General features: G+C 20.8%; 3 protein-coding genes across 3 annotated transcripts; 2 read left to right on the top strand and 1 right to left on the bottom strand.

Annotated features, from left to right (window-relative positions):
- Window positions 1–104: 104 nt before the first annotated feature.
- On the bottom strand, window positions 105–2,090 carry G6M90_00g051730 (uncharacterized protein; the record flags this gene model as incomplete). Its single annotated transcript, XM_014683995.1, has 7 exons — window positions 105–621; window positions 691–784; window positions 835–1,088; window positions 1,142–1,452; window positions 1,518–1,656; window positions 1,721–1,847; window positions 1,907–2,090. 7 exons carry the CDS (start codon window positions 2,088–2,090, stop codon window positions 105–107), a joined length of 1,626 nt encoding a protein of 541 aa, XP_014539481.1.
- A 365-nt stretch (window positions 2,091–2,455) lies between these two features.
- Window positions 2,456–4,410, top strand: sidI_1 (Acyl-CoA ligase sidI; the record flags this gene model as incomplete). The annotated part of the gene is made up of 5 exons (XM_066130518.1): window positions 2,456–2,816; window positions 2,867–3,133; window positions 3,191–3,230; window positions 3,283–3,992; window positions 4,049–4,410. 5 exons carry the CDS (start codon window positions 2,456–2,458, stop codon window positions 4,408–4,410), a joined length of 1,740 nt encoding a protein of 579 aa, XP_065986482.1.
- Window positions 4,411–5,435: 1,025 nt separating this feature from the next.
- Window positions 5,436–5,768, top strand: G6M90_00g051710 (uncharacterized protein; the record flags this gene model as incomplete). Its single annotated transcript, XM_014683993.1, has 1 exon — window positions 5,436–5,768. One exon carries the CDS (start codon window positions 5,436–5,438, stop codon window positions 5,766–5,768), a length of 333 nt encoding a protein of 110 aa, XP_014539479.1.
- Window positions 5,769–26,682: the final 20,914 nt, after the last annotated feature.

The raw sequence follows: 26,682 nt of genomic DNA, 5'->3' as shown, positions 1-26,682 counted from the left end.
AGTTTTTCTCAGACAAAATGAGTAACCTCACATGTTTGCATAGTATTGAGATGCCTCAACGTCAAGTACAAACTCACAAACGTCTCCATTCAACCCTTGCTAAGTTACATTCTCGCCAGGACACGATGAGCACTCGCGCCTTGTACGCCCGGCATCTTGACCACCTCCAAGCACATTCCAACAACGTCTCTCGTATCACGTGGGTCAATGACTCCATCGTCGAGGAGAGCCGCGCTGGTCCGGTAACTCTCGCTGTCTCGCTGCACACTGTCCTTGAGCGACTGCGTCCTCTTCTCCGCGGCCGCACCGTCGACTTGTTTCCCCTTTGATTTGGCGCTATTCGCCTCGATTGTTTGCATCACGCCGGCCAGCTGGTCGGGCCCCATGACACTGCAGCGCCCAATGGGCCAGGTGAATAGGAATCGAGGCTTGTAGGGCCTCCCGCACATGGCGTAGTTGCCCGCGCCATAGGATGCGCCGAGTATGACGGAAATGTGAGGCACCGTCGAGCAACTGACGGCAGACACGAGCTGCGCGCCCTTTTTAATAATGGCGGCGTGCTCTGCCTTGGTCCCGACCATGAAGCCCGTGACGTTGTGTAAAAACACAATGGGTAGATTGCTGCTTATATATATCTGTGTTAGAACTCGGTCCGTGTCAGAATACACATGGCTGGAACTGCGCACGTACGACTGGTTGCAAAGACGAATAAACTGAGCGCCCTTGGAAGCTTCGTCCGTGTTTATAACGGGAACTTGGTTGGCAACGATGCCAACACTGTGACCTACAAGTGTGTCAGTAGACAAACAGCTACATCGAGCCAAAGACACGCACCCATTATGCTTGCAAAGCAAGTGAGCAGATTCGGACCGTAGCTGGGCTTAAACTCGGAGAGCCGAGAGTCGTCCACGAGACGCAGAATAATTTCCCTCATATCGAACGGTTTACGAATATCAGGATCAACAATCGAGAGGATATCCTCGATCGAGTATCGAGGCGGAAGGGGAGCATGAGCGGCCGCGGCGGGCGGCAGTGGCCACTGTCCCAGCGAGGCCACCCATTCTCGACCTTTGCGAATCGCATCGAACCTACTTTCCGCGGTTAGAAAGCCTTCTTGTCCCATTTGCCAACGGCCACATACTCATCAGTGGCAATTTGGTCCGCCAGGCCCGTGATCCTGGCATGGGTCGCCGCGCCGCCGAGCGTTTCGGCATCCACCACCTCCCCGGTCGCCATCTTGACCAGAGGCGGTCCGCCGAGGAACACCTGCGCCTGGTCCTTGACAAAGATGCTGTAGTCCGACAGGGCAGGGTGGTAGGCACCCCCGGCGGTCGAGGATCCAAACACAATGGCGCATGACTGCTGGCCGAGTTGGCTCCGCCGGGCGAGGTCGCGGAAGATTTGGCCGCCCGCGTGAAAAACCTTGAACTGCTGGGGCAAGAATACGCCGGCCTACATGAAGTCAGGTGCTGTTTTCGACATGGGATCAAGAAACGTCATTGGGGACAGTGGCGTACCGACTGCACCAGGGCAACAATGGGCAAGTGATTCTCGGTGGCGATTTCCGTGACGCGATTCTGCTTGGGGACCGTGAATTCATTCCAGGCACCACCGCTCTGGGTGGGAATGTGTGACAAGACGAGGCAGGGTCGAGCGCTGCGCCAAAGGGATCTTGGTCAGCCCGGCGCAGAAACAGGTCAAGTTGCGTCGATGGACCTACCAGATGCTCCCGATGCCCGCAATCAGGTTGGCACACGGAGGCGCGTCGTCTTGTTGGAAACCGGCGTACGCGCAGAGCTCGAGGAAGGGCGAGTCCTCGTCTAGCAGCAGGGAAATTCTGTCTCGGGCTGCATAGGGTCGGTGTTAGCGGGCAGTCGACGTCTTTGCTGTGGTGCGAGATGCTCACCGAGTAACTGGCCCCTCGACTGGTGCTTCATCAGCGAACTCGGCGTGGCTTCTGTGGTGACATGCCTCGAAGCCGCTTCAAATTTTTGCATGATGGGCTGCCATGATTCCAAATTCTCCTTGCACTGGGGGTCTCGGAGATTGAGTAAAGACTCGGCAACGGGCAATGCGTTGAAACTCGACATGCTGTTGTTTGTAAAGGGGTTCCTCGGTGTATGCTGGAATATGATTTCATACTCTAGTGCAGGCTTGTCCCTTTACCTTTGTCCATGGTAGCCAGAAGCATGGCACTTGTGCAAGCCGCCGACAACGACCGGACCCGGACCCGGACCCGGACACGGCCCGGTTGCCCCGGTCGGCGTACCTTTACCGAACCACAGACTAAGTGCGGTAGTGCAGTTGCTAGTAGAATGTACTGACCGACGCATACTAGTAGATGGTGTCGAGGAAATACTTCAATGGCACAGGTTCACCTTGTCCACGGATGCACTGCAGCACCGTCTACTCACCGTTGCCGCCACCCTCGGATTCAGCAAGCCCGCGACTTACAATGTTTGCCCACCCAACCAATCTTTCCATTGTCGCGGGGGCGACTGACAATCCGCTATGGACTATGACTTTGGGCGAATTGATCGAGACCCAGGCCAAGTGCTACGGAGGGCGAACCGCAGTCGTATTTCCGTGGCAAAACATTTCCAGGACATACCACAGCCTCTCGCTCCGAAGCAAGCTCATCGCCAAAGCCTTGCTAGCCGCCGGGCTCCAGCATGGAGACTGTGTAGCAATTACTGCCGGCAACTGCTACCAATACATTGAGGTCTTTTTTGGCGCTGCTCGCATTGGCTGTCCCGTAGTGGTGTTGAATTCCACGTATACCCCTACAGAACTACAAAGAGCCGTGTCATTTTCCGGTGTGTAATCCGTGTCTTACATGAAAGCAAATGACTCACTTGCCACACAGAATGCAAAATCATCTTTGCTGCACAGTTTTCCGGTCCAAAGGGGGATCTGTCCGAGCACCTCGAGCATCTCGACAAGCATGGTAGCGACGACGCACAGCTCGTGCTGTTCGACTCGTCATTCAGGTCCCGGGACAACCGATTGAGCGTCACCACATATGATGACTTTGTTGGCAAAGCGGAGTCGTCCCATGTCAGCGACTCGTTGCTTGTGGAGAAGGAATCTCTCGTGAAAGCTGGTGATGTGCTCAACATACAGTTTACGTCTGGTTCGTCCAACTGGCGCTTCTCCAGCGTGTCCAAGAGTAATATTGACTGTTTGTCAGGCACAACTGGCTTACCCAAAGCCTCTATGCTAACCCACATGTAAGACACATGGCCTACGATTTCAAGCATTACAAGCTAACAATCTACTCAGGAACCTAATCAATAACGGCAAACTTGTTGGAGACCAACTTCGACTCACCGAAAGAGATGTAGTCTGCTGCCCTCCTCCATTGTTCCACTGCTTCGGCCTGGTCATGGGTGTTCTCGGCGCGTTTACCCACGGGAGCTCGATCGTCTTTCCTTCTGCACAGTTCAACGCGGACCTAGTTCTCGACAGCATCGAATCGGAATCATGCACCGTTCTATACGGCGTCCCGACCATGTTCTTGGTGGAATTGGAGGTCAATAAAAGGCGGAAGCGGGACACATCGTCGCTTCAAAAGGCTCTAGCTGCGGGGGCGCTGGTTCCGCAAGCAGTTGTGCGCAGACTGAAGCATGAAATGAACCTCGAGACTGTATTAATCGCCTATGGCATGACTGAAACGAGTCCCGTCACCTTTGGCACGAGGTTCGAAGACCCGATAGAGCAGCGCCTCACCTCGGTAGGGACCGTCTTCCCGCACACCGGTGCCAAAATTGTCGACTCCAGAGGTCGTATTGTGCCTCGGGGTGTTCGTGGCGAGATTTGCACCAGCGGCTATGCCTTGCAAAAGGAATACTTGAAGAACGCGGAGAAGACGGCAGAGGTAATGCGCGCGGATTCTGATGGCGTCGTGTGGATGCATACCGGTGACGAGGGTGTCATTGACGAGCAAGGATATTGCCGGGTGACGGGCCGGATTAAAGACATGATAATACGAGGTATGTCCATGGTAGCTTTGGTTTTGTAAAGGGTCTCACAGACTAACCCTCCACAGGGGGCGAAAATATCATGCCGACAGAGATTGAAGAGCGGCTCCTCGCTCATGCGTGCGTCGTGGAAGCCAGTGTCATTGGACTACCAGACGAGAGGTACGGCGAAGCTGTGGCGTGTTTTCTTCGCCAAAAGGAGGCTTGCGCTCGGCCTGATGATGCCGGCATCGCCCGCTGGGTACAGCAGACGCTTGGGCGCCATAAAGCGCCGAGATATGTGTATTGGATCGGGGACCCTGGCGTTGGACACGACTTCCCCAAGACGGGGAGTGGAAAACATCAGAAACATATCCTTCGGGATATTGGGAGAAGACTATTGCGCGCCAATCCTGTGGGCACGGGAAATTCACTAAGAGCACGATTATAGGCCTTTTAGCGTTAAAAGATATATCAGTTAACTTCAATGTTGTTATTTTTAACGCGCATACGTGCCAGACAGTGGAGAACTAACGATGCAGGTTAAACGTCGTGCGCCGTTTTCACATGTCTCATCAAACCAATTTGGCAATACCACCATTCCATCCCTTTGGAAGGAATCCAGCCCACGGGCAATACCTTGCCATGCTCTAACCGAGAGTATCGGCAGATGGGAGACGTCCTCTGGCGTCACGTAATGCCAAGCTCTCGGATGGGATGAAGGGCCTCCAATCGTTTCGCACGCGATTCATGTTCATTTCTCTTTTTCAAGCTACACCACCTTGTAGAGGATTTTGGGGCTTCTAAGTTTGAAGTCTGGTAAGGAATTTACAAGGTGGGTAGCTACCAACTATGCCAACAATGCATGTACACTTTGCTCCGAGTAATCGTGCCCGCCCCACATATTTACCGGCCACCTAAATATGTGGGGCGGGCACGAGTAGCATAAGAAGGACTATGTCAAGTCTGGTGTGTTTGGCAATATGCTTCTATACATAATCGTAAAGAGGCCAGATAGTGCAATAGACTCATGTCGTGTTGCCATTACTGGCTATTGGCCCATAACCCACATCCCGCATAAAGCATTATAACCGCATGCATGACTCTGCATGAAGTTTAAAACGCGAGGCCCCTTAAAACGGCAATTAGCCCCAGGCAGCTACTGGGGCTATAAATCTGTAATGCAACACCTGGCCGTATGCGTCAGCTCTCACATAACCGAGGGCTGTGTAATAGATGCATGTAGCTTTTTAGAGTTTAATTTATGGATCTGTCTTGGCATTACCTATATTGTATCCAATTAATTTACACAGCACTAAAATAAGACATGGCTACGTGTTCAGATAGGAGCCCTTTTTATATAAATACAGTACATGTCCCCTACCTTGGTAACACAGTATCAAGCATCGAATTCTGTTCACTACAATCCTATCTATCAATACCTCTTTGAGATCTTTATCTTATACTCCAATCAAAATGAAGACATCCATTATTCTCCCCGTCCTTCTCAACCTTGCTCTGGCCAGCGCAGCCCGCCCGCTTGGCCCCGGGGAGCAGACACCTGAAACGCTTTTGAAAGAGAATGCGCAACTTGATATCAACTGTAAACTCGAGAACGGTGGCGTCCAGTGTGCAACCGACAGGGGCTCGAATCCCCGTAAAGAAAACCTTCTACAACTTTGCGACCAGATTGGCGGTTGTGTGTGCGGTCCCCTGCTCGGGAACAGATTTGGTCGCAAAAGATTTGGTGGCAATGACTCCTGGTTCGACTTCTTCTGCTCATCTTCCCAGAAGGAGCAGGATATTTAAGCCATGCGCTACTACGGAATAGGATCTAGGCCGTGGTAGTTGCCTCAGCATGTATAGCAGGTCTGGGAATTGGTCAATTGGAAGATACTGTATATAAGCTGCTCGCAGCTATCCGGCTGGATTTGGTCCCCTTATATAAAGCTCCTCAGCGAGTATTAGCTAGAAGAAAATCAACAAGTATTTTGTTGGCCCAGGTGCGACGACCCTATAGTAGAATGGCCATCTTGAACCTGAAAATCGACAATCCTATGCCCCCTGCTGCCATCACCTATCGCGAGAGACGGGCTCACCGACTATTGTATACTTGGAGACTACTGGCCCGCCGAGGTCTTGAGGAAAATCAAGGACCTTACTAGTCCAAAGTTACTTGTTAAATTCATATTGGACTCAAAATTCCAAGATTAGTACCTCTGCCCTTGTTACAGGTCCGCCTTTGTTATACTGAGCCGTAGTTTTGCAATGGTCAGCATATAAATAAATAACTACAATATAACAAATAATTACTACTAAGTATAAATAACTCCTGTAGTATAGTTTTTTTGTAAATGCTTTATACTTAACCGAAGTGCCTTGGTCGAGGTATTTTTCATTGAATTAATTAAGAAAATCCCCTATCCCCCCCCGAGGACCTAGAAGATATGATATTAGGTCCAGGTGCCCACCTAATACTAGCTCTACTTTCCTGCTTAGCTAAGACTAGCTCTACTTTTATTTAATTAGTTATAAATTAATATATAAGTAATTATATTACTTTTATTTTTTTTTTAATTATATTTACTTATTATAATTAATTTTATAATTAATTATTAATTAATTATTAATATATTTTAAGTTTTAAGTATTAACTTTAATAATTATATTAAATATATAATTTATATTATAAATAAGCTTAATATAAAAAAAATTAATTAAAAAATATTAAAAAAAATATTAATTTTTTAAACTTTTTATAAGTTTTTTTATTAATTAATTATTTTATAAAATATAAATTAAGTTATTATTTTATTTAATAAAATATTTTATTATTTATTAAAAATTAATAAAAACTTATATATATAAATATATATTTTTTTATTTTTAATTTTAATAATTAATTATTAATTAATTAATAAAATATTAATTTTAATTTAATTTATAATTAATTTACTTTATAATTAAATAAAATTATATATATAATATAAGTATTATATAAGTATAAAATCTAAAATAATATTAACTTATATTAAGTTAAAAATATTAAAAAACTAAAAAAATAAACTATTTATATATATATTATAATATATTAAATATACTAATATAATTAATATTATATTATAATTACTAGCTAAGGCTATTTTATAATAGCCTTAGCTATTATTATTATAAAGGTAAACCTTATATATTATAATAACTTTATACTTATAACTTATATTAAGTTATATTAAAAACCTAAAATACTTATATATATAGTATATTTATATAGTTTTACTTATATTTTAAGTTAGTTTTATTTTTTTTTATTTAAGTTATTTACTTTTTTTATTATTAAAACCTTATTATAATAATATAATTAATTATAAGTTATTACTTTTATATATATATATTTTTTATAAGTATTATAATTACTTACTTATTAATATCTATTATAATTATTTATATACTATTATATATAAAATATATACCTATTAATATAAGCTTTTATAAAATAAGATTAAGTAGACTAGCTTACTAATAATAATATAAGCTTTAAAAGTATTAAAAAGCCTAATATAAATAAGTTATTTATTATAATTTTTAAGAGTTAAAAGCTAATAAAGCTTAAAAAATAATATAATTAATATTAAATTAAAAGCTTTTTATAATAAAAAAAATAATTATTATAAAACTAAAAATCTTAACCTAATAAAAATTAAGAAAAATAATAAAATTATTAAAAATATAAAAAAAAAAGCTTTTAAAAATATAAAGCTAAAGTATAACTCTAAAAAAGCTATTATATTTATAACGGCTAAGGTTCCTAAGGGATAAACTAATTATAGTTTATATTAGCAAAACAATTAAGGCAATTAATCTAAGCAGTTAGGTATTATATAGTAATAGATTATAAATTATAATTAAGTAATTAGAGTTAAAGAGTTATAAGTAAAGCTTAAATTAATATAATAATTATTATTAAAAGCTAAAAAGTTAAAATTTATTTATAAAGTAAATTTAAGAGTTTTTATATATTATAAAGGATTACTTTTTTTATTATAATATTTTCTTTTAAATTATTATTATAATTATAATTTTATTTATATAAATTATAATTTTCTTTTATAATTTAAATATAATAATTACTTTAATTATTAATTTATTATTTGCCTTACTTATATTATTTTATAGCTTATATAGCTAGCCTAACTTATAGCCTACTTCCTATATATAACTAGGTTATAATATAATATCTCTTTTCTTATAATTTTATCCTTAAAGCCTAAATCTTATTTTATAAATAATTTTATAATTTTTTTTTTATTAATAAGTTTCTTTCCTTTTATTTTTTTAGAATATTTTATTAATATTATATTTAATTATATTTTTAAGCTAAAATTAAAAGCAAAGAAAAATAATAATTATAAATATACTAATCTTATTAATATTATAAATTTATTTAACTATTTTATAAATATACTTTATACCTATTATTTTAAAAATAATAAATCCTATTATATAATAAATAAAAAATTATAATATAATAAGTATATATAATAAAATTACTTATATAATAGTATTTTAATAGCTTTTTTTTATAAGTATTATTATAACTTTTATTTTATTTATATTTTTTTATTAATATTATTTCTTAGTAATATACTTATTAAAGTAATAAAAAAAATTAAAATTAAAAAAGGAAAAAGTAAGTAATAAACTATTAAAGCTATATATATAACTAGCTGATTTTTAGTTTTAACTTTTTATAATTATAAATTAATTAGCTTAAATATAAAAAATCTAAAATTATATTAAAAATAAAAGTTTAGAATTATTTTATTATAATATAATAAAATTAAATACTAAAAATAAAATTTTACTTATATTAAATACTTATAAGTATTAAGTAATAAATAATTTAAGTATTATAAGTATTTCTAAAAAAAATAATTAGTTTACTTTTAGTTTAAGTAAAAAATTCTTAGATCTAGGTTTTTTTATATTTTTTATACTTTTTAATAAAATTATCTTAATAAGTATTAGTATTTTTTTAAGTATTTTATAAGTTTTTAAGTGTTTTTTTTATATTTATAGTTTTTTTACTTAATAAAATACTAATATATTTTATTTTTTATTTTTATATTTAAAATTTATTTTACTTTATACTTTTTATTATTTAAGATTTTAATATTTTTTTTTATTAATATATTATTTAATACTTTTTTAAAAAATAAAATATATATTATAAAATAATTTTTTATAATTTTTAATAATAAAAGTTTATAATTATTTTTTAATATTTATTTTTTAATAATAAATAATTTTAATTTTTTATAATTTCATTTATTATTTAATTATATTATTTTAATATTTTATTAAAGTAAATAAATTATATTTTTTTTCTTAAAAATTAATTTTTTTAATTTTTTATAATTATAATATTATATTATTTTATTTATATAAATTCTAATTTATATTATATTTTTTTATATAATTTTTTTAGTTTATTTACTTATAATATTACTTATTTTATTTATAGTTTTTTATATTATATTTTAAATACTTTAAAATTAAATTTATAATTAATATAAGCTAATATTTACTTTATTAATTTTAATATTAAGTTATTATAAGCTAATTATACTATAAATAATTATTTAATTTAATTATTTTATTAATAATTAATATAATATTATAAATATTATTTAAGTGTTTAATTTAATTATTTTATTTATTTATTTATTTATAATATAATTTATTCTAAGTTATATTATAAGTACTTATTAAAACTTAAAAGTAAATATATTTTTTTTATTTAATATAATTTTTTTTAATAGCTTATAATTACTTATACTTAACTTATAATTTATTTTAAGTTATATTATAAGTATTTATTAAAACTTAAAAGTAAATATATTTTTTTTATTTAATATAATTTTTTTTAATAGCTTATAATTATTTATTATTATTTATAAAAATATATATATAAGTTTTTTTATATTACTTATTTTTTTATATAATAAAAAGTATTTATATTTTATAAGTTTATTTATAATTATAAATATATTATTATATTTTATATTAATTATTAGTTTTTTTAATATTAATAGCTTTATAATATAATTAAAAGCTATTAATTCTTATAATTATATTAATATTAATAATAATTATAATTTTTTATATAGCTTATATTATAAAGCTTTATTTTTTTTATATTATATATATTTATTAATAATTTTTTTAATTATTTTTTTAATTCTTAAAAAATTATATTATTATTATATTTTATTTAATATTTTATAAATTTTTTAATATTTATAAACTAAGTATTTATATATTTTTTTAATATATTTTTCTTATAACTTTAATAATATTTAGATTTTTTTTTTATATATTAATACTTTTTTTAAATAATATATATATTTTATTAATATATTTTTAATATATTATATATTATATATTACTTATTAATATATTTTATTATATATTAGGTTTTTTTTTTATACTTTTAATATAATATTTAATTATTTTTATTAAAAATTATTATTTTTATTAATTTTAAGAAATTATTTTATTATTATAAGTATTTTTATATTATAATTATTTTTTTAATTTAAAGTATTTATTTATTTATTTTTAAATTTTTTTTAATAAATAATTTTATAATTAAATTCTAAAAAATATTTAACTTATTAAATTTATTATTTATTTAATTATTATATTATTATAAAATAAAAAATATTTTTATAATTAATATATATTTTAATTTTATATTTACTTTTTATAAAATAATATTTAAATTTCTTAATAATATTAATAATTATTAAGAATTTTTTATTATAAATAAAATAATTAAGTTTTATTTTATAAAATTTTTTTAAGTAAAATATAATAAAATATAATTTTTTATTATTATTTTATTATTTTACTTATACTTTTAAAATAAAATTTAATAAATTAATTTTTAGTTTTATTTTTTTTTTAGGTTAAAAATTTTTAAAATAAATTTAAGTATAATAAGTTTTTTAATTTTATTAAAAATATATTATATTTTATTATTTTAATTTTATTATTTATTTTTTTTAATAAGTTTATTTAAAAGTATTATAATTTTATTATAATTTTTAATAAATTTTTTATAATAATATATAAAGCTTTTAAAGCTTTATATATTTTTAATATTTTTTAATATTAATTAGTTTTTTATTACTTTAATTTTTATTTTTTTTATTTATATTTTATTTAATTATATTATATATTTTAAAAAATTTATTTTTTATATATAAAACTTATATTTTATTAATTTAAATAATAATTTAATATTTTATAATATTTTTAATATTATATATATATATATTTTATAGTTTTTTAAGGTTTTTAAAAAAATTAATATATTATTAAAATATATTATTATAAAGTTATTTAAATATTTTTATAATATATTATTAATTATTTTTTAAAATATTATTAATATATTAATAAGCTTTATTAATATTATTAAGTATTTAAATAATTTAAATTTTATTTTAAAAGTTATTATTTATTTATAATTTTTTTTATTTAAATTAAATTATATATTTTTTTTAGATTTATTATAATAAATTAATTTATATTATATAATTAGTTTTATAATTCTAATATTAATAATAATAATATTTTATTTTTTATAATAATTATATTTAATTATTAATAATTTATTATTAATTATAATTTTTTATTTTTTTTTAAAATAAATATAATTAGGTATTTAACTTTTAATATTAATACTTTAATATAGCTTTTTATTAATATTTTATTAATATATTTTTATAATATTTTAAGTTTTTTTATATTTAAGTTATAAATTTTATAAAATATTATTAAGTTTTTATTTATTAATTTAATTTTATAATTTTATTAATTATATTTAAATAATTTAATTTTTAATTTTTTTATAAATAATTTTTTATATTTTTAATATTTTTTAAGAATATTTTTAAGTTTTTTTTTTTTTATTATTAAGCTTTTATTATTTTTATTATTTTTTTTTTTTTTTTTAAGTTTTTTATTTATATTTATAAGGTTTTTTTTTAAAATAATAATAATTTTTTAAATTTTAGCTTTTATTTTTTTATTATTTATTATTATTTATATTTTAATTTATAATATTATTAAGATTATTATAATAAATTTAATTATTTTTTTTTTATATTTATTATTTTTATATTATTTATTTATTATTATTAATTTTTAAATAATTTACTTGAAGGTTTTTTATTTTTAGAATTTTATTTATAAATTAAATTATAATAAAAAAAATTTTTTTTTTAAATTTTATTAATTTTATTAATTTAAAGTTTTATTTTATTTTATTTAGCTTATTTTTTAATTAATTAATAAGTTATTTTCTTATAATTATAAATATTTTAATATTAGATTATATTTTAATATATTTATAATATTAAGTTAAATTACTTTTAAATAATTTTAAATTTATATTTTAAAATAATTAATTTTTTAATTAATAATTTTATTATTATAAGTAAAAAGTTTCCTTTTAATATTAATTAATTTATATAATATTTTTTTATATTTTTATAATAATTAATAATAATTTATAACTTTAAATAAAATATAAATACTTATTATATTATTATTTATAAGTATATAAATATAATATTTTATAATTTTAGTATTTAATATTATTTTACTACTTTATGTATTTTAAATTATATTAAAAGTTATTAGTATTTTTTTTTATATTAGTTTATAGCTTTTTTATAAATAATATACTTTATTTTTTAAGTTTTTTAGAATAAATTCTTTTATAATTTATTATTTTATTTTTTAATATTATTTTATAAGTTTAATTTTATTTTATAAATACTTAAAATAAAACCTATTATTAAATATTTAATATAAGTAATTATAAATTTAATTTTTTATTTTTTTATATTTTTTATATTTTAAGTTATTATAATTTATTATATATTTTTTATTATATTTAAAATTAAACTATTATTTATAATATTATTTATTTAGCTTTTATTTATTATAATATATTAATTTTATAATTTTCTTAGAATTTTTTTATTTAAGTATATTTAATATTTATTATATTTATTTATATATTATTTGTTACGACCTAGCCGCAGGCTGCAGTGTAGGTCGCAAAATAGGCTGCCTATATAAGCTACCTTACGGAGAAATAAGGCTTATATTAAAGAAATAATTAAAGTATATAAGGTGATTATAAGAGTTATTTTATAATTAAAATAATTATTATATAAGTTAATATAATTACCTTATAATTAAGATAACTTATAATTAAAAGTTACTTTTAAGAAAAAGTAACCACCTTATATATAAGAACCCTAATTTTACTCCATAAATAGATTTTAGCTTCTTAGCTTTTAATATAAATTATTATATTAAATAAGCTTTACTTATAACTCTTTAACTCTGATTACTTAGTTATAATCTATAACTTATTACTAATATAATACCTAATTACTTAGATTAACTACCTTAGTAGCTTTACTAATATAAACTATAATTAGTTTATTCCTTAAAAACCTTAGTTATTATATATTAAAAGCTCTTATTTAGACTATTACTATATTACTTTAAGTAATACCTAATAATTATTAATATGGTATTATATAAGATTATTATTATATTTAAATTAAATAAAACCTAAGAAGAACTAATAATTATTTTTACTTATAAAATACTTATTAAGATTATATACTTTTAAAAATAAGTCTAATAAATAAAAGAAGAATAATAAGAATAAGTTATAATTATTATTATAATTAAAAAGAACTTAAAAGAAATTCTTAAACCTAAAGTACTAAGATTATATAATAGATTTCTAGGTATACTTTAAGGATTCCTTACTTAACTTAGAGCTTATTATTAATAATTCTTAAATAAAATAAAAGAATCCTTTATTAAGGTACTTTATATAAAAGGATATATAATAAGAGTAATACTTATATAATTTAAACCTATTATAAGGAATTACCTTAATAAAAAAAAAATAACTATAAAGAAGAAACTAATATTATTTTTAAAAGTTATAATAAATTTAAAAAAGCTATTAAAAAAGCCTTTAAGATAATTAATAAAGTTAAAGCTATTAAATATTATATTAATAGGCTTAAGTAGAAAGGATTAGCCTTTAATTATACTACTTACTTTAAATAACTTATATTTTAGCTTAACTAAGAAGATAAACCTTTTATATTAACCTTTTATAAGGGACTTAAAGAAGAAGTTAAGGATAAACTTTATAAAAAGAATAAATTAAATAACTTATTAGATTATATTATTATAATAATATAAATTAATAATAAATAATATTAATAATATATATAAAAGAAATAAGGTAAAAGAACCTAAAGCTTTATTAAAGGAAAAAGTTATTAAGCTAATTAATATAAAAAGTATAATAAACCTATTACTTATAATTATACTCTTAACCCTAAATAAATAAAGCTTAATATTACTAAGAAAAATAATAAAAAAAAAAAGAAATATTATAACTATAAAAAACCAGGATATTTTATTAATAAATATAAGAAACCTAAGAAAGAATAAAAGCTAATACTAAAAAGAGGTAAGAAATAACTTAATTCTATTAATTAATAAAAAATTAAAGTTATTAAATTAAAGGTAAAATATAAGAACCTTAACTAAACCTTCTATTATAATAATAACTACTATGTTTATATAAGTAATAAATAAGAAAAAGGATAATTTCTAAAAGAACTAAGAAAACTAAAGAAAAAAATTATAAACTTTATAAAAAATAAGCTATAAGTAGCTAAATAACTAGTATAAGAAGACCTAAATAAATAATTAATAAAAAAAAAACACTTATAATAATAAGATAAAAAGAACTTTATAAACTAAAATCACTAAAATATTTAAATAAAAACTCACACTAAGAAATTCTTAATTAGGTATAATAATAAGTAAAAGTAAGGAAAATTTAAAGGGAATAATAATATAAGGAGGAGTAAAACATATAAATCCTTATTACTTTTAATAAACTAAAAGATAAAATAAAAGAAATAAGTATTAATAATAATAATATAATCCTAAATACTTTAAAAGTATTTAAAGATAAATAAAGCAAGAAAAAAACACTTATAAGGCTAATAACCACATAAGAATAAGCTATATAATAATATTTTCTTATACTAATAAGAAAACATTTTATAATCCCTATTATTATAATAAATACTACTATAATATTAAGAAATCTAATACTATAATACCTAAAAAGGGAAGAAGGGAATAACTCTAGACTTTTACTAAGATATAAGAACTATATATAATTAGTATAAGTATTATATATATTTATAATATATTAGGTATATTTTATAACTAAGGTATAATTAAATATATTTTTAATTAAAATAAAAGGATATCTAATTAAAGTATTATACTTTAGATAAGAACTCCTAAAATAAAGAGTAAAAATAATTAATAATAATTAAATAATAATTTTAGAACCTAATTTAAATACACCTATTAAATACTAAGCTTATATAAATCTTATAAATATATATAAATTAAACATATATTAATTATATATATATATAAAAAATAGGTAGTAATATTAGTATATATATAAGGGAAAAATCCTAATATATAAGAGAAAGTTATTACTTAAATCACCTTAATATAAAATAAAAAACTATATAGTATACCTACTATTAAATTACTTAGAATATATAGTAAATAAGGCTAAAGAATAGTATAAGTAATAATATAAAATACTAATAGTATATAAACAGATATAATAAGTATTAGATATACTTAAATAAAAAGACCCTAGGGGAACTACTAAATTAATATATTATAGTAAATAAAGGCTAAATAAGTAATATAATAAATAAAAATTTAACCCTAAATATAATAAGAAATATATAATAAACTATAATAACCTAAGATATAAAAAGCATAAAAAAATAAAAGATTAAATTTATAACTACCTATATTAAATATTTAATAATAGGTTTTACTTTAAGTACTTATAAAATAAAACTAAACTTATAAAATAATACTAAGAAATAAAATAATAAATCGTAGAAAAATCTATTCTAAAAAACTTAAAAAATAAGGTATATTATTTATAAAAGGGTTATAAGCTGGTATAAAGAGAAAGATGCTAATAACCCTTAATATAATCTAAGATAAATAAAGTAATAAGATGGTATTAAATACTAAAGTTATAAGATATCATGTTTATATACTTATAGATAGTAGTATAATAAGTAATTATATTTTACCTAGAGTTATAAATTATTATTAATTACTATAAAAACATAAAAAGGTATTATATAAGTTAATTAATATTAAAGGAAAACTTTTTACTTATAATAATAGAATTATTAATTAAAAGACTAATTATCTTAAAGTATAAATTTAAGGTTATTTAAAAGTGATTTAACTTAATATTATAAATATATTAAAATATAACCTAGTATTAAGGTACCTATAGTTATAGGAGAGTAACCTATTAATTAACTAAAGAATAAGCTAATTAAAGTAAAATAAGACTTTAAGCTAATAAAATTAATAGAATTTAAAAGAAAAAATAAAATTTTATTATAACTTAGCTTATAAATAAAGTTCTAAAGAAAAGGAACCTTTAAGTAAGTTATTTAAGGACTAATAATAATAAATAAATAATATAAAGATAATAAGTATAAAGAAAAGAATAATTAGATCTATTATAATAACCTTAATAGCGCTATAAACTAGAATATAAATAATAATAAGTAATAAGAAAATAAAAGCTAAGATCTAAAAGGTTATTATTACCTTAAGGAAAAACCTTATAAATATAAATAAAAAACTTAAAGAAGAAAAAAATAATAAAAATAATATAAATAATAAAAGCTTAATAATAAAAGAAAAAAAACTTAAAAATATCCCTAAGAAATATTAAAAATATAAAAAGTTATTTATAAAAGAATTAAAAACCAGATTATTAGAATATAGCTAATAAGATTATTAAATTAAATTAATAAATAAAAAGTTAATAATATTTTATAAGATTTATAACTTAAATATAAGAAAACTTAAAATATTATAAGAGTATATTAATAAAATATTAATAAAAGGCTATATTAAAGTATTTATATTAAAAGCTAAATACCTAGTTATATTTATTCTAAAGAAAAATAGGAAACTATAGTTAATAATAAATTATTAATAATTAAATGTAATTACCATAAAGGATTAAATATTATTATTACTTATATTAGAACTATAAGACTAATTATATAAAATAAATTAGTTTATTACTTTAGACCTAAAGGGAGTATATAATTTAATTTAAATAAAGAAAGGCTATAAATAAAAAATAACCTTTAAAATAAAGTTTAAATTATTTAAATACTTAGTAATATTATTTAAGCTTACTAATATATTAATAATATTTTAATAAATAATTAATAATATATTATAAAAGTATTTAAATAATTTTATAGTAATATATTTAAATAATATATTAATTTTCTTAAAAACCCTAAAAGACTATAAAGAATATATATATAAGGTATTATAAGTACTATAAGATATAAAGTTATTAATAGAACTAGTAAAAAGTAAATTTTATACCTAAGAAGTAGATTTTTTAGGATATATAATATAATTAAATAAGATATAAATAAAAAAAATAAAGATTAAGGTAATAAGGAACTAGCTAATACTAAAGAATATTAAGGATATATAAAGCTTTAAAGGCTTTATAAACTATTATAAGAGATTTATTAAAAGCTATAATAAAATCATAATACCCTTAAATAAACTTACTAAAAAGAATAAATAATAGAACTAAAATAATAAAGTATAATATGCTTTTAATAAGATTAAAGAACTTATTATATTTAAACCTATTTTAAGAACCTTTAACTTAAAAAAAAAAATAAAACTAAAAACTAATTCTTTAAACTTTATTTTAAGAGTATAAGTTAAATAAAAAGATAATAATAAGAAATTATACCTTATTATGTTTTACTTAAAGAAACTTTATAAAGTAAAACTTAATTACCTTATTTATAATAAAGAATTCCTAGTAATTATTAATACTTTTAAAGAATTTAGATATTACTTTATAAGAAGTAAATATAAAGTTAAAGTATATATTAATTATAAGAATATCTCTTATTTTATAATAATATAATAATTAAATAAATAATAAATTTAATAAGCTAAATATCTCTTAAAATTTAACTATAAAATTATCTATTAAAAAGAATCTAAGAATAAATAAGTAAACGCTTTAAGTTAAAAAAGCAATTATAATATAAGAGTGCTTATAATAATAAAATAACTCCTTAAGATTAATAAAAATAATAACTTTTAGTAAAGATAACTAAATACTATATTAAAGGTATAAGATAAAAACCTAGTATATAAGAAAATCTAATAATAGGCAAAAAAAAAGGTTAGGTTTATAAACACACTAAAAGAATATCTCATAAAACCTAGAAATACCCCAAAGTACTATAAAAAGACCTAAATACCTCTAGAGCTATAAGAAGAATATATTAAAGAAATATATAAATATTTAGTTTATAAATATTAAGGAATCTATAAAATACTAAATAAGATATAATAATAATATAATTTCTTAGGAATTAAGAAGATAGTTAAAAAGGTTATTAATAAATATATATAATATAAAAAAAGTAAGGTATTATAATATAAGCTATATAAAGAATTATAACTATTACTAGTACTAATATAACTATAGGAATTAATAGCTTTTAATCATATTATAAAGCTATTAATATTAAAAGAACTAATAACTAATATAAAATATAATAGTATATTTATGGTTATAAATAGACTTATAAAGTATAAATACTTTTTATTATATAAAGAAGTAAGTAATATAAAAGAACTTATATATATATTCTTATAAATAATAATAAGTAATTATAAATTACTAAAAGAAATCATATTAAATAAAAAAAGTATATTTACTTCTAAGTTTTAGTAAGTACTTATAGTATAACTTAAAATAAATTATAAGTTAAGTATTATATATTATTTATAAATAAATAAATAAATAAAAAAATTAAACCAAATACTTAAATAGTATTTATAATATTATATTAATTATTAATAGGATAATTAAGTAAAATAGTTACTTATAGTATAATTAGCTTATAATAGCTTAATATTAGAATTAATAAAGTAAATACTAGCTTATACTAACTATAGATTTAATCCTAAAGTATTTTAAACATAGCATAAAAAACTATAAGTAAAATAAGTAATATTATAAGTAAATAAACTAAAGAAATTATATAAAAAAATATAATATAAATTAGAATTTATATAAAATAAAATAATATAATATTATAATTATAAAAGATTAAAGGGATTAATTTTTAAGAAGGGAGATATAATCTACTTACTCTAATAAAACATTAAAATAATATAACTAAGTAATAAATTAAATTATAAAAAATTAGGATTATTTACTATTAAAAAATAAATATTAATAAATAATTATAAACTTTTATTATTAAAAACTATAAGAAATTATCTTATAGTATATATTTTACTTCTTAAAAAAGTACTAGATAATATATTAATAAAAAAAGATATTAAAGTCTTAGATAATAAAAAGTATAAAGTAAAATAAATCTTAGATATAAAAATAAAAAATAAATAATATTAATACCTTATTAAGTAAAAAAACTATAAATATAAAAAAAATATATAAGAACCTATAAAGCACCTAAAGAAGTACTAGTACCTATTAAGGTAGTTCTACTAGAAGTACTACTAAGATTAATAAACCTTAGGTTTATAAGTAAGAAAGAAGATAATATAATATCTAAATATATATTATCTTAAACCCTTTTAAAATCAGTGTCTAATAAACTAAAAAAAAGAGAATAGTTTTTAGCTATATAATGCTTTTTATACTTAGCCTCTTTCCTTTTTATATATTTTAACTCCTTTATATTATTAATACCTTATAAGATTACTTATATTATTTTCTTAAACCATATTTTCTTTTATTTTTTAAGGTAAAGGACTTTCTCTTTTATAGCCTTTAACTTAGACTTAAGCTTAGTATATTAATTAATTATCTTTTAAAGCTAAGTAAGGGTAATACTTAAAGTATTATATTATAAGTATTTTAAGTAAATATACTTAAAATATTATAAGGAATTAATAAGTAATACCTTATAAAAAGAAATACCCTAAAAAAAATAAGTAAAGTAAGATAATATATTAATTAAATAAGAAAAAATAATTAAAAGAAGATTATTAAAATAAAGTAATAACTTACTTTTTAATTTACTTTTAAAAATATAACTAGATATAATATTAAAAGGATATTATAAAAAATAAAAAAAAATAAGAAAACTTATAACTAATATAAGTAAGAAAAAAGAGCTACTTATAATATAAAACTTAGGCCTTAAGGATAAAACTATAAGAGAGGGGATATTATATTATAACCTAGCTATAAGCTATAATATAGGTTATAAAATAGGCCGCTTATATAAGCTGCCTTATGGAGGGATAAGGCCTATATTAAAGAAATAATCAGAGTATATAAGGTAATTATAAAAGTTATCTTATAATTAAAATAATTATTATATAAGTTAATATAATTACCTTATAATTAGGATAACTTATAGTTAAAAATCGCTTTTAGGAAAGAGTAATCACCTTATATATAAGAACCCTAATTTTACTCTATAAATAAACTTTAGCTTCTTAGCTTTTAATATAAATTATTATATTAAATAAGCTTTACTTATAACTCTTTAACTCTGATTACTTAATTATAGTCTATAACCTATTACTAATATAACACCTAATTACTTAGATTAACTGCCCTAGTAGCTTTACTAATATAAACTATAACTAGTTTATCCCTTAGGAACCTTAGCTGTTATATTATTAATATTTTATATTATTATTTATATTATTTCTTAGCTTTATTTATTATATATTTTAAATAATTTAATAATAAGTATATTATATAATTTTTTATTTTATATTAAAATAATTTAAATAATAATTTTTTTTTATATATTAGGATTTTTTTTTTATATATATACTAATATTATTATTTATTTTATATATATATATATAATTAATATATATTTAATTTATATATATATATATAATTAATATATATTTAATTTATATATATTTATAAAATTTATATAAGCTTAGTATTTAATAAGTATATTTAAATTAAGTTTTAAAATTATTATTTAATTATTATTAATTATTTTTACTTTTTATTTTAAAAGTTTTTATTTAAAATATAATACTTTAATTAAATATTTTTTTATTTTAATTAAAAATATATTTAATTATACTTTAATTTAAAAGTATATTTAATATATTATAAATATATATAATACTTATATTAAATATATATATTTTATATATTTTAATAAAAGTTTAGAATTATTTTCTTTTTTTTTTTAAAAAATTATAATATTTAGTTTTTTATTATTATAATAGTATTTATTATTAAAATAAAAATTATAAAATATTTTTTTATTAATATAAAAAAATATTATTATATAACTTATTTTTATATAATTATTAGTTTTATTAGTATTATTTTCTTATTTTATTTATTTTTAAATACTTTTAAAATATTTAGAATTATATTATTATTATTAATATTTATATTTTTTATTTTATTTTTTAATTTATTAAAGGTAATAAAAATTTATATATTTTACTTCTTTTTATATTATTATTTTTTTTAAATTTTTCTTATTTTTATTTATTATTATACTTAATTAAGAATTTCTTAATATAAGTTTTTATTTAAATATTTTAATAATTTTAATTTATATAATTTTTTTTATTTTATTATTATAAAAGTTTTTTTTTTATTAATTATTTATTTAGGTTTTTTTATACTTATTATTTAGTTATTTATAGCTTATTTTTTATAAAATTTATAATTTTTTTTTTTAGTTTTTTTAGCTTTTTTAAAAATTATTCTTTTTTTTATTTATTATTTATATAAATATAATAATTATTATTATAATAAAAAATTTAATTAAGATTTTTATATTTTACTTTTAATTTAATAACTTTAATTTTTTATTAATTAATAAAATTAAGTTATTTTTTATTTCTTTTTAATATTAGCTTTTTTTTTTTTTTAGGTTTTTTATATTTATTAGTAAAATATCCTGGTTTTTTATAATTATAATATTTTTTTTTATTATTTTTCTTAATAATATTAAGCTTTATTTATTTAAAATTAAAAATATAGCTATAAATAATAAGTTTTTTTTATTTTTTTTTTTAGTTTACTTATTATTTTTTTTTTTTATAAAATTTTAAGTTTTTTTTTCTTATTACTTTTATATATATTATTAATATTATTTATTATTAATTTAAATTATTATTATTATATAATTTAAGAAATTATTTAATATATTTTTTTTATATAATTTATTTTTAATTTTTTTTTTTAGTTTTTTAAAAAAAGCTAATATAAGTAGCTTATTCTTTTAATTAAATACTAAAATAACTTATTTAAAATATATTATATAATTTAATATAAATTCTTTTTATTTAAGTTAATTTATATAAATAATTATAGTTTTTATTTTATTAATTAATTTAAATATTTTTTTAATTACTTTTTTAAATTTCTTATAATTAATAAATATATTTTTTATTTTATTATTTTAATTATTTTTTATATTATTAAAATAATTTTATATAATTAATTTAAATTATATAAATATAATACTTATTATATACTTTTTAGTATATAATACTTTTACTTATATATTAATTAATTTATTTAAATAGAATTAATAATATACTTTAAGCTAGATTAAGAATTCTTAAAATATTTTTAGGTTATTATTATAAGGTTTTAATACTTTAAGCTTAATAATTTCTTTTAAGTTTTTTTATTTTAATATAAATATTTAATATTTAAAGCTAAGTTATTTAACTTATTAATATAATTATATAAGTTTTTTTATAAGGTTTTAAGGTTTAAAGCTTTAAGGTTTCTAAGGTATTAATAATATAATTATCTTAAATAAAGTAGGTATTATAAGTATTATTTTAATAATTATTAAATATTACTTAAAATAATATAATAATTATTTAAATAAAAGCTTTTAATATATAATAATTAAAATTCCTAAAAAATAAACTAATTATAATTTATATTAATAAAATAACTAGGGTAATTAATCTAAGTAATTAGGTATTATATAATAATAGGTTATAAATTATAACTAAGTAATTAAAGTTAAAGAGTTATAAGTAAAGCTTAAATTAATATAATAATTATTATTAAAAGCTAAAAAGCTAAAATCTATTTATAAAGTAAATTTAGGGGTTTTTATATATTATAAGGGATTACTTTTTTTATTATAATATTTTCTTTTAGATTATTATTATAATTATAACTCTACTTATATAAATTATAATTCTCTCTTATAATCTAAATATAATAATTACTTTAACTATTAATCTATTATCTGCCTTACTTATACCGTTTTGTGGCTTATATAGCCGGCCTAACTTGCAGCCTGCTTCTTGTATACAACTGGGTTATAACAATATTAGTTATAAAAAAGCCTAATAAAGCTAATAATACTAAAAGTAAAGCTACCTAATAAATTTATATTAGTAGTTTTACCTTTTTTAGAGGGAATTAATAAAATATAGTTTTTTTAAATTATTTTAACTTTAAAATATATATTAAGAGTTAATATAATAAAAAAATTATATTAATATATAAAAATATTAAAAGTATAAGTAAAAATAAGAAATTAATTAATAATTTTTTAGCTTATTATTAATACTTATTTAATTATTTATAAAAATATATTATATAAGCTATAATTATAGTTATTAAGTTTATTAAACTAATAATTTTTATAAAAAAAAAATAAAAATTTTAAACTTAAATAAAAATAATATATAAAAAACTTATTTAAAGTTAATATTTTAATATATAAATTATATATTAAAAATTATAATATTAATAAAATATTTATATAATTAATTAATCCCTTTATAATAAGGGGGAAAACTATAATATAAAGCTACTTTTTATTAACTAGCTTTATAATATTTTTCTTAATTCTCTTTTTTATCTTTTTTTTTTCTTATTTTCTTAGCTACTTTATTAAGTTTATTAATTTTTTTAATATTTTTAGCTTTTAATAATATATTTTTTTTCTTATTAATATTTTTTATAATAATAGCTTTTTTATTACCTTTTTAAGCTTATTAGCTTTAATTTTTAAAGTTATAATAAGTAATTTACTTATATTAAGCTTATTATCTTTTTTAGTACTAGTTATAATTATAATTATTAACTATTAATTAAGTTTAATATTAATAAGTTATAATACTTTAGAGAGTAATATAAAGCTAAAAACTTATAAGTAGTTATATTATTTATAAAGTAATTTATTTAAATTAGGTATATAAAAGTAAAATAAGGTAATTATAAGGAAAATAATAAGCTTTATAAAAGTTAAGTATAAACTTTATTAATTTATATTATATTAAATTACTCTAAGTTTTTTAGGGTATAACTTATATAATTATAAGTTACTATTATTATTACGTTTTTAACGTGTAAAGTTATAAGCTTTTACTGGTATATAAGGTTATAAATCACCTTTTAAGCTAATAAATTTAATATATTATAATATATATATATAGTATTTTTTTAATTATATATTATTATTTAATTAGCTAGATATAGCTATTAATTATATTACTAGTAGGTCCTGGTAATTAACTAGCCTTTTTTTTTTATTTTTTTATTATAATTTAATAATTAATTAATAATTAATTTAACTTAATATTAAAAAAATATATATTAATATAAGTATTTATAAAAATAAAAAATATATATTTTATATTAATAATTTTTTTAATAATAAATTTTAATTTTATTATTAATTAATTATTAATTAATTATTAATTAATTAATAGCTTATTCTCTTAATTAAATTATAAAAGATTATATTATATAGCTTTATTATATTATTATAATAAAGTAAATAAAAGCTAAATAAAAAAAAAATAAGCTAAAAAAAAAAAAAAATAATAAGCTTAAAAAAAGTAATAAATTAAAAAAAAAAGCTATAAAGTAATTTTTAATTATTTTTAATACTAAAAATAATATTAAAAATCAAAGATTTAAAAAGTAAATTAAAAAATTCTAAAAATTAATTAATAATTAATTATAAATTAAATAATAAAATAATAAATATAAGTAATAATAATATTTTAATTTAGCTTTAAAAATTTATAATAAAATTAAATAAATTACTTTCCCTCTAAAAAAAGTAAAACTATTAATATAAATTTATTAAGTAGCTTTACTTTTAGTATTATTAGCTTTATTAAGCTTTTTTATAGCTAATATAATAGCTTTTTTAAAGCTATATTTTAGCTTTATATTTTTAAAAGCTTTTTTTTTTATATTTTTAATAGCTTTATTATTTTTTTTAATTTTTATTAAATTAAAATTTTTAGTTTTATAATAATTATTTTTTTTATTATAAAAAGCTTTTAATTTAATATTAATTATATTACCTTTTAAGCTTTATTAGCTTTTAACCCTTAAAAGTTATAATAAGTAACTTATTTATATTAGGCTTTTTAATACTTTTACCTATATTATTATTAGTAAGCTAGTCTAATTAATTTTATTTTATAAAGGCTTATATTAATAGGTATATATTTTATATATAATAATTTATAAATAGCTATAATAAATATTAATAAATAAGTAATTATAATACTTATAAAAAATATATATATATAAAAATAATAACTTATAATTAATTATATTATTATAATAAGATTTTAATAATAAAAAAAGTAAATAACTTAAATAAAAAGAAATAAAACTAACTTAAAATATAAGTAAAAGTAAATTATATAAATATATTATATATATAAGTATTTTAAGTTTTTAGTATAACTTAATATAAGTTATAAGTATAAAATTAATAGATTTATACTATAATATATAAGATTTACCTTTATAATAATAATAGCTAAGGCTATTATAAAATAGCCTTAGCTAATAACTATAATATAATATTAATTATACTAGTATATTTAATATATTATAATATATATATAAATAATTTACTTTTTTAATTTTTTATTATTTTTAGCTTAATATAACCTAATATTATTTTAAATTTTATACTTATATAATACTTATATTATATATATAATTTTATTTAATTATGAAGTAAATTAATTATAAATTAAAAAAAAATAAATTACTTTATTATTTTTATTTTTTTTATTTAATAATAAAACTATTAATTAATTATTAATTAATTATTAAAAACTTAGTAATTTAATTTTTTAACTTTTATTAATTAATTATTAATTAATTAATATAAATATTATTAAATAAATTAAAATTTATAATAATAATAATAATAAAAATAATAATAATTTATTATAAGCTTTTTTTTAATTTTAATTTTTTAATTTTAATTTTTTAATTTTAATATTTTTTAATTTAATTTATATTTTTAAAATTTTTAACTTTTTTTTTTTTAATTATAATATATTATTTATAGTTTTTTTAGGTATTTTATTAATAAATAAATTAATAAATAATTAAAAAAAATATTATTAATAAATTAATATACTTTATTACTTTAAATAATAAAACTAAGCTAGCTTTATTAAAGCTAGTTATTAAATTTATTATATC

This window comes from Metarhizium brunneum, chromosome 2, assembly GCF_013426205.1.
Source record: "Metarhizium brunneum chromosome 2, complete sequence".
NCBI classification, from domain to species: domain Eukaryota; kingdom Fungi; phylum Ascomycota; class Sordariomycetes; order Hypocreales; family Clavicipitaceae; genus Metarhizium; species Metarhizium brunneum.
Note: the sequence above shows the minus strand (reverse complement) of the source record. Positions and strands in the feature narration are given on the sequence as shown.